At 34.3% G+C, this 9,881-nt stretch overlaps 2 protein-coding genes across 7 annotated transcripts in view; one reads left to right on the forward strand and one right to left on the reverse strand.

Moving 5' to 3' along the window:
- Gpdh_0 (glycerol-3-phosphate dehydrogenase [NAD(+)], cytoplasmic) overlaps window positions 1-5,607 on the reverse strand; it is a 53,421-nt gene extending 47,814 nt beyond the window's left edge. For 3 of the 6 annotated variants that reach the window (XM_011196208.3, XM_011196206.3, XM_029045378.2), the window contains exons 1-3: window positions 5,451-5,602; window positions 4,781-5,292; window positions 4,350-4,527 (exon numbers count right to left, since the gene is read on the reverse strand). In XM_011196208.3, the coding sequence (XP_011194510.1) occupies window positions 4,350-4,527; window positions 4,781-4,824 (222 nt within the window). In that variant the 5' untranslated portion in view covers window positions 4,825-5,292; window positions 5,451-5,602. Of the gene's footprint in view, window positions 1-4,349; window positions 4,528-4,780; window positions 5,293-5,450 lie in introns of all 6 variants that reach the window. The other 3 variants (XM_054225638.1, XM_054225639.1, XM_011196205.3) reach the window with 3 other exon arrangements.
- Window positions 5,608-5,857: 250 nt separating this feature from the next.
- On the forward strand, window positions 5,858-9,680 carry LOC105219857 (DNA-directed RNA polymerase III subunit RPC2). The gene is made up of 4 exons (XM_011196202.3): window positions 5,858-6,851; window positions 6,907-7,671; window positions 7,735-8,657; window positions 8,722-9,680. Exons 1-4 carry the CDS (start codon window positions 5,987-5,989, stop codon window positions 9,571-9,573), a joined length of 3,405 nt encoding a protein of 1,134 aa, XP_011194504.1. The 5' UTR covers window positions 5,858-5,986; the 3' UTR covers window positions 9,574-9,680.
- The last annotated feature ends 201 nt before the right edge of the window (window positions 9,681-9,881 follow it).

Raw genomic sequence — 9,881 nt, forward strand, 5'->3', positions numbered from 1 at the left:
TCTAGTTTAGAAATATTTTAGTATAATAAATTTAAATTTTTTTGTTTTAAATTATTAATTTTTTCTTCTAAACATGAACTTAAACTTTTTAATTTAAAAAATTTAAAATTTGAAATAAATTAAAAACTTAAAATATGTTCTCGATTACTTAATTTAATACTTGATTTCTTCAATAATTTGTAATAAAATAATAATATTTTGTAACTGAATATCAAGTATCGGCATTATTATATAACACCGATCGTATGATTGAACTAAAAGAAAATAAATTTATTGAGGAAAAGGAACTAAATGCATAGTAGAGCATACATTGACGGAAATATAGAGATAATTATTGGAATAATAGTGGTTCAGTATTTATTTGTAAAACTTTTTAAATAAAAAAATTTCCTTATTTTCATCTAAATACGAAAACTAGTTGCAAATAAATTATTTTCTAACAGTAAAAAAAAAATTGGGCCGCAGTATATTTAACCACTTATTGCAGTTAACACATGTGAAATACATTCAACTGCAAAATATTTGTTTTTTTTTTCAGCAATTATAATTTAATAGGTATATTATATAAAAACAGTATACACCAACTTATTTATTTGCATAATAAACAATTCATTTTTATTTAATATATTCTTTGTCATGCCCCTTGGCAATGTCAACTTAATGAAAATAATCTCAAGAAAACGCTAATTTATATATAAATACAGAGGTGTAGTCAAAAACAAAAAAAAACACACAGAAAAAATGCGAAAACAAAAGCGAAAAGCGATAGAAAAATTAAAAAGAGCTTGTTTGGTCTCAAAATATCTGAACAGAAGTAAAAAAAAAAAAAACGAAACAGGAAAACTAATAATGAGAGCGTTTGATACATACAGATGTGTAAATACATACGTACATAGCAACATATATATACAGATCTGTATATATATATGTATACAGCAAACACGCATACCAAATTGCTACAATTTGAATACGAAACTTATTGCTTACAAGCGGGTACAAAAATGTGTGCGCCATATTATGCTAAACAGAAGCAAACAAAAAAATGCAAACAATAACCTGAAAGCGCTAGAAAACATACAGATAAAATATGCGATGAACATATTCAATAAGCATTAATGTGGCTAAAAATGCCAAGCAAGCTTTTATACCACTTTTTATGGGAAATTAAACGCCGTAACTGTAGCCTGGGCGAGTAGTGTGCATTTACGTTGATATAAAAAAAAAACCGCCTAAGCAATTACTAGCATTGCATTTCAGACAAGTTCAATCAACCAGCGGTCAGTCAATGACTTGTTACGTACAAATTGGTAGTTGTTGTTGTTGTTGTTATTATAGCAATATTGTGCAGTTTGTCAGTGTGTAATACGCCCACTAATTAATGTTCCGACAATTTGGAGGCAAATTTATTTTCATTTTTTTTCACTTCTACGGCCAAGAACTTGTAGTTATTCATTAATAATTTCTAAGTGTTCGAAATTCGGACAATTATGCGCACTTTTGCCCCAATTCAAGCAATACAATTGCGGTCAGACCTTGAGTGGGATAGTATGTGGTGGCATAATGTGGTTGTTGTGGTATATTATTTAAGTGTTTTTATGTTGTTGATATGACTCACCCCCGAACGAATGCTTTGTGGGTTGGAAAAATTTATTTTGAGTTATAAAAATAAATTTGATGAATTAAATGTTGGAAGTTCAACAACTTTTGTTGAATGCATTGATGTTTAATTGAATAAAGAAAAGATAAATTATTTGTTTATTTCTGCATGGATAGCAGCTATTTATGTGTGTATTCTAAGATTTAAATGGGAGGATTAAATATGCTGTTGCAGCAGATAACGCTTAATTTGGCTTAAAGCCAAAATAAGTATAAGTATAATAAGATACATATATACTATATATGTATATTTAAACATATAAATAAGTTTTAATGCTTATTTGTATTCTTGCTTCATATTCAGAATGCATTAGCAACTCAGCGCGCAAACAGCGCATTGTTTACTGTTGCTAATCAAATAAGAATCTTTGGAAAATAACACAAGTTCACTTTCAAAGTTCACAATTGCTTATCAGAGTGTTTGTCAAAACTCATTTCTGCTTATCACACTCGTAATTACTGGTAAAAACAAGAAGACTACGGCCACATACACATAAACAGTCACACGCTATAGAACTTAAATAAGGCACTTTTAATTTTATTTTTTCTTATATGAATGTTAAGAAATATATATTCACTTGCAATCTCTGATAAAGCGACCAACAAGTGCAAGTGCATAGTGCAAATAATAAATTTAATTTTTAATGACATTAGCAACGGAGTATGTTATCACAAAGTATAACTGTACTTGCATTTGTTTTGTCAACTCCGCATTCAATAAAAGCACATATGTATAACTAAATATATTTCTCTTCCTGAAGAATAAAAGCCTTCCTGAAGACACAAGCACATAACAATGACATGACATTGGCAAACGAAGCCTTCACCTGCAACTTGCACGCCATTAAAAATAGCAATCAATGTTAGAGAAAATCAATTGTAATGCACTACATTGAACAACAAGCACCATGACCCACACATGACACCACCCACTACAGTAATACGAAATAGAAAAAAAAAAATCAAAATCGAAATCAAAATAAAAACACAAAAGTAAGAGTAAAGAAAATAGTAAAAGCAAAGTAAAAGCGAAAAAGAAAATCGCACATAAACTCTACTACATTTGCGCTGCGTAATTTCTGCGGTATGGAGGAGGTGCATATGTATGTATATATGAAAGTGCCACACGGCCTTGACCTACACGAAGAATGCTAACCGAAACCCTGTACCACAAGTGTAAGCGATATGTATGTGTAAATACTTATATATCTATACAAAAACTTACATAGAAACAGTAAAAAATAAAGATTGGTTTAAAAATAAATAAAATAAACACGAATTTAAAACGAAAACTTCAAATAAATGCAAGAAAAATAAATTTTCACATTTGTTCAAGGTTTTTCTTTTTAAGTGATGTTTACAGCTGCTGCACCAATGAAGAGAAAGTCAGCTAGTGAGCGAATTGAAACTAGACAAAGCAATGCATTTACAGTGGTTCTAAGGTAGCGTGGCAACCGAACTGCAAGTGTCTGACAATCGTTGCATGTCAGCTGCTCAACTAGCCGAATGCTCTTGGCCACCACAACGAAATGCATTAGCGATTATGCATTTTGGCATTGAGGCGAGAAACCAAAATAAACTCAATAAAACAAATGGCAAAGAGATTTCATTGTCATTGTCTGATTAGATAATACATTCTAAACAGAAATAATTGCTGTGGCACCAAACATTTATGTAAGTTTTCGAAAAGGTTTTCAAAAATTTTTTAAACTATTTTACATACAAGAATGGAATTAAAAGTTGTATATATATTTAAAAGTGGTAGCATTTCCTTTAAAAATACATATAAACATAGGTAGGAAGAGCGCAAAAGAGCTTAAATATTCTCTTCAAGCAAATAATTGTTTTCAAAGTGCAGGAGACTTGTTTATATTTTTATAGTTTATTACATAAACAGTGTTAATGAATACAAGTCTTTTAACATTGTTTCTATTGCAATGAGATTACACTTAATTGAGGTAATTATTATAAACTGAAAGTTGAGCAAAATTTCCTGTGCAAAATAAATTAAAATTGTAGGTGTGTGTAACCACATTTCAATGCATGTGCCAATAAGAATGACAACCCCAGAGTGATTGCATACAAATCAATTGTAATCTAGTTGACTTAAGCATATCAAATTAATTACAACCATTAAACGGTATAGGTCAATTAATTTTTTCGAGTTAATTGATTAACTAGAATTCATACTCATCAGTCATATCTAATTAGACAGTATGACACATATTTGTTCAGGTTTTTTTTTTTATTCATGGAGTACACTTTATATTACTAAACGCTTAAATAATCTAACACTTTATCAAATGAACTATAAATCTGAATTATGCATATCAGTTGAATGTTTTGTAGTAAATAAAGAATCATCATGCACAAAGCCAAGGGCATATTATATTCTTCATCACGCACCTATCACTCACAACTGGTTGATAACAAGAAGTAAATCCAATGCGGTATACTAAGAATGACTAATATATTATATTAACCTATTACAGACACGTTTTGATATATCATATATAAAGGTCATACGGCAGCATTTGGCAGCGTGTTACTATAATTTTGTTATCAGCAGTGAATTTCCTACAAGTTATTGACGTTATCACACTGTTTGCTGTATATAAAGACCTCAATGAATGGGCACAATATGCTACAATAACAATATTTAAGCACGCTGCAAACATTATCTTAACACTTACCACATTCTCTGGTAGCTTATGTCCTGGCAAATATTTAACATTTTCATGGGTTGTATTTATGATTTCCGTCAATTTTTTGCCATCGATCATCTCCTCATACACGTACATGGTCACACATTTTTCGAATTGTGGCAGTGTAGCACAGTTTACACCCACAATCTTAGCAATTGCAGAACCCCTATTTAATAAAAACAAAATGAAATTGCGTTACATAATAATGCGTAATGTAGTGCTTAAATTTTTCTTATGCACGCTGTGTAGGAGTTGCATTGTGTGTCAGTGCGCCATAATCGCGTGCATTTCATAGATGCGCGCCAACCGCTTCGCGTTGGCCATGCTGTTGAACTACCTACAACACGATTATTGCACACTTGTGTAACAACTCACACCTAAAACCACTTATAAAAATACACAATAAGGTATTAACTTACCAGTTTCCGGAGCCTACAATGCAAACGCTGATTTTATCGGACATAATGTATTAATTTCTTAATGAAATTTATGTTTATTTAGAATATTATATTGTACGCAATAACTTCCGTTCGCTGCGTGCGTAATATTTTTTTATTTTTGTTTTTGGTTTTTTTTTTGTCAGCAGTTATCAGACCGCTTCTGTATCAGTTGAAGGTGGCACGTTTAACGCGAGCAAAGTGGCGACGACAACTGAACTGTTGTGGCGACAAATACCTAGATCCAAGCGTTGAGGTGTGGACTCTTGACGTCGTGTCTTATGTTTTTATCTCGACACTCGCTCCGCTTACTCAGACGTACTCAGCTCTTTGAAACGGATGAGCATACCACGAAGTATTTCGTGCTGTGAGAGTGTTTATGAGAAGTTACGACGGTTTTGATAAGTGTATTTGGATGATAATAATAGTGTCAACACGGCCAACTATTTTGCAATGGCTATTTCTAACTAACAATGATATTATTAGCCAGTCTTCTGAAAATAAAAGAACCCAAATATGTTTATGTAAACAACAAACCCACGAAAGTATTCCACTAAGTACAATTGATTAATACGAGATCTTCACCTTAAAATAATACATGTAGATTCTTTATACAACTATTTGCAAATACTTTGGTCTTAAATTTGTTTACCTGTTATCGTTGCACTAAATTTAGAAGAAATATATATATTTTTTTAATTTAAGCAATGCCAAATTCTATGTAGTTCTGGATAGATTATTACAGAATATTATTTTTTTCCTATCAAAAATTTTGACGTGTTTCTTGGATTGTCTTTCGTTATTTTTCTAATCTTTGATTTTGTTTTCATTCCTCAATGATAATAAAAGCTTGCCATATCATGAGAAATATAATTTTTTTACAAATTCATTATTACCAAAGTAATGTTTTCAATTTGATGCACAGCCTTTTATACAAACTATAAATGTTAGTAATATTTCTATAGTAATAAATTAACTAATTCTTCATATACAATTAACTTAGCAGTAAAATATTTAACACAACAACTAACACTATTTTTAAATGTGGCAACACTTGGGCATCATATGTTAGGAACATTCCGCGTGCAAACACTCTGGCTATACATTTGTTTGAAAGTTTTTGCAATTACACATTTAAAAATTCGCTGCTATTTAATTTAATTTATAGCAACGGAAACTTAATTTGTCATGGGTGATCAGACCGGTATAGAAAATACTTGGGACAGTGATCCTAAAGCGTGGTCTAAACCCATTAAACCATTGGAGGAGAAGTGGAAATTGGTGCCGGCATTTTTGCAAGTCAAAGGCCTAGTCAAACAGCATATTGATTCCTTCAATCATTTTGTTAATGTGGATATTAAAAAAATAGTCGAAGCTAATCAAACAGTAATCAGTGATGCAGATCCACTTTTTTACCTAAAATATTTAGATGTACGTGTTGGAACACCTGATATCGAGGATGGGTACAATATCACAAAAGCTACTACACCACATGAATGCCGATTGCGTGATACAACTTATTCTGCACCCATCACAGTCGATATCGAATATACGCGTGGAGCACAGCGTATCATCAGAAATAACCTTTTAATTGGACGCATGCCGGTGATGTTGCGTTCGTCGAATTGTGTGCTATCAGGGAAATCGGAGTTTGAACTGGCCAAAATGAATGAATGTCCACTAGATCCAGGTGGTTATTTCGTTGTACGTGGGCAAGAAAAAGTTATCCTCATTCAGGAACAATTATCTTGGAATAAAATGATTACCGAAGAGTTTAATGGTACGGTGCAATGTCAAGTGACATCGTCTACACACGAAAAGAAATCACGTACTTTGGTACTGAGTAAACATGGTAAATACTATCTAAAGCACAATTCCATGACGGACGATATACCGATTGCGGTAATATTTAAGGCTATGGGTGTAACATCCGACCAAGAAGTAATGTCTTTGATTGGAACAGATACTGAGACTCAAAACCGATTTGCACCCTCTCTTTTGGAGTCATTTCAATTGAAGGTTTTCACACAACAACGCGCACTGGAGTATATGGGTAAGTTATATAAAACATATATATTTCATTATTTATAATAATAATTCATTTTTAGGCTCTAAACTGGTTGTAAAGCGTTTTCAAAGTGCAGCAAATAAAACACCGGCCGAAGAAGCTCGTGAATTACTTACCACCACCATATTGGCCCACGTTCCAGTTGAGAACTTCAACTTCCAAATTAAATCGATTTATGTGTCGTTGATGGTGCGTCGTGTTATGGCTGCTGAACTGGATTCAACTGCCTTTGACGATCGTGATTACTACGGCAATAAACGTTTGGAGTTGGCTGGTTCGCTAATATCATTGATGTTCGAGGATCTTTTCAAGCGCATGAATTGGGAATTGAAAATGATTGCCGACAAAAATATACCCAAAGTTAAGGCGGCTCAATTCGATGTGGTGAAGCATATGCGTGCTGCTCAAATAACTGTTGGCTTGGAATCGGCTATTTCATCTGGCAATTGGACAATTAAACGTTTCAAAATGGAACGTGCAGGTGTTACACAAGTGCTGTCACGTTTAAGTTACATTTCTGCGTTAGGTATGATGACGCGTGTCAACTCACAATTCGAGAAAACGCGTAAAGTTTCTGGTCCTCGTTCACTACAGCCAAGTCAATGGGGTATGTTGTGCCCCTCCGATACGCCCGAAGGTGAAGCTTGTGGTTTGGTTAAGAACTTGGCGCTAATGACACACATAACGACAGAAGTGGACGAAGGTCCAGTTATACGTTTAGCTTTTAATGCTGGTGTGGAGGACATACGCTTAATTGGCGGCGATGTAATTAACAATTCCAAAGTTTTCTTGGTGTTTATAAATGGTAAGTAAAGTGAATATATAATTGCCTTGAATAACTGATAATTATCTCTATTTATAATTACAGGTAACATTCTCGGTCTGACAATTAGCTATAAACGGTTGGTGCAAGTCTTTCGCATGATGCGTCGCAAAGGCCGTCTAGGACCGTTCGTTTCCATACACACATCGCACACACAGCGTTGTGTCTACATACATACAGATGGCGGTCGACTCTGTCGTCCCTATATTATAGTCACAAATGGCAAACCAGCTGTGGAACAGCGTCACATTGAAGAACTGAAGCGCGGTGTACGTAAATTTGAGGACTTCCTGCACGATGGTTTAGTAGAATATCTTGATGTGAACGAAGAAAACGATTCATTTATTGCCTGGAATGAAGCCGATATCACTGCCGATGCTACAACACATTTGGAAATAGAACCGTTCACCTTATTGGGTGTTTGTGCGGGACTTGTCCCTTATCCACATCACAATCAGAGTCCACGTAACACCTACCAATGTGCTATGGGTAAACAGGCGATGGGAGTTATTGGTTATAACCAGAAAAATCGGATCGATACACTTATGTATAATTTAGTTTATCCGCAAGCGCCTATGGTTAAGTCGAAGACCATTGAACTGACAGGATTCGATAAATTGCCTGCTGGTCAGAATGCCACAGTAGCAGTAATGAGTTACTCCGGTTATGATATTGAAGATGCGCTCATTCTCAACAAGGCGTCGATAGATCGCGGTTATGGACGTTGTTTGATTTATAAGAACTCCAAATGCACTGTTAAACGTTATGCAAATCAGACATACGATCGTATTATGGGCCCTGTGAAGGACGCACTCACCAATAAGGTTATTTTCAAACACGATGCACTGGATACCGACGGCATTGTAGCGCCGGGAGAAATGGTTGTAAATAAACAGATTTTGATTAACAAAGAAATGCCGGCGGTGACTTCAATCAATCCCATAGAGCAGTCTGGACAGACATCGCAGGTAAATATTTAATTTTGATTTTAAAGAAACAAATTTTATTGAATTTAAAACATTAATATTACAGATCTCTTATACGGCAGTGCCTATCTCGTACAAAGGTCCCGAACCTAGTTATATCGAAAAAGTTATGGTGTCAGCTAACGGTGAAGAAGACTTTCTTATCAAAATACTTTTGCGTCAAACTCGTCGTCCTGAAATCGGCGACAAGTTCAGTTCGCGTCACGGTCAAAAGGGTGTTACCGGTTTGATTGTTGATCAAGAAGACTTGCCATTCAACGATTATGGTATATGTCCCGATATGATTATGAATCCACATGGTTTCCCCAGTCGTATGACAGTGGGTAAGTCGCTCGAATTGCTGGGTGGCAAGGCCGGTCTGTTAGAAGGCAAATTCCATTATGGCACCGCTTTCGGTGGTTCCAAATGTAAGGACATACAGGATGAGCTCTTCAAGCACGGCTTTAATTATATGGGCAAAGACTACTTCTACTCGGGTATTACTGGTGAATCGCTGGAAGCTTACATATACTCCGGTCCCGTGTATTATCAGAAACTGAAGCATATGGTGCAGGATAAAATGCATGCGCGTGCACGTGGTCCAAAAGCGGTGCTCACACGTCAACCCACACAAGGTCGCAGTCGAGAAGGTGGTTTGCGTTTGGGTGAAATGGAACGTGATTGCTTGATTTCATACGGTGCCAGCATGTTGATTATGGAACGTTTAATGATTTCATCCGATGCATTTGATGTGGATGTCTGTAAGACTTGTGGCCGTTTGGCATATTGCTCGTGGTGTCACTACTGTCAGTCCTCGGCGAATGTATCGAAAATTTCCATGCCATATGCCTGTAAGCTACTCTTCCAAGAACTGACCAGTATGAATGTGGTGCCGAAATTGAAGCTTCAAAATTATTAAGTTTTTCCTAATACTAAGTTAAGTGTTTCTTTTTTTGTTTTTGATAATGTTGAAAGTAAATTTGGTATTTACTTTACTGCGAAATATATAATTATATAAAATATGGATTTATTGCTTTAAATTTATTTTAGCAAAATCATAACATTACAACAACAACAAATTGACATACATATTTATATATTTTATTTAAAAAACAAGGCTCATCAAGAATAATTTTTCGAAACATTTTTATTTCGAATTCAAAATTTATTATTTTTTCGTAATTTGACCTTAACGTGTACATTATTTTGTATAAAACTGTTTATATG

Source organism: Zeugodacus cucurbitae, chromosome 2 (assembly GCF_028554725.1).
Source record: "Zeugodacus cucurbitae isolate PBARC_wt_2022May chromosome 2, idZeuCucr1.2, whole genome shotgun sequence".
In the NCBI taxonomy this organism is placed as follows: Eukaryota; Metazoa; Arthropoda; class Insecta; order Diptera; family Tephritidae; genus Zeugodacus; species Zeugodacus cucurbitae.

Excerpts from the sequence above, each read along its gene's own strand:
- LOC105219857 (XM_011196202.3), top strand. The coding sequence starts at position 5,987 with ATGGGTGATCAGACCGGTATAGAAAATACTTGGGACAGTGATCCTAAA. Across the intron at positions 6,852-6,906 it reads ACGCGCACTGGAGTATATGG|GCTCTAAACTGGTTGTAAAG; the intron begins GTAAGTTATATA and ends ATTCATTTTTAG. Across the intron at positions 8,658-8,721 it reads AGTCTGGACAGACATCGCAG|ATCTCTTATACGGCAGTGCC; the intron begins GTAAATATTTAA and ends TTAATATTACAG.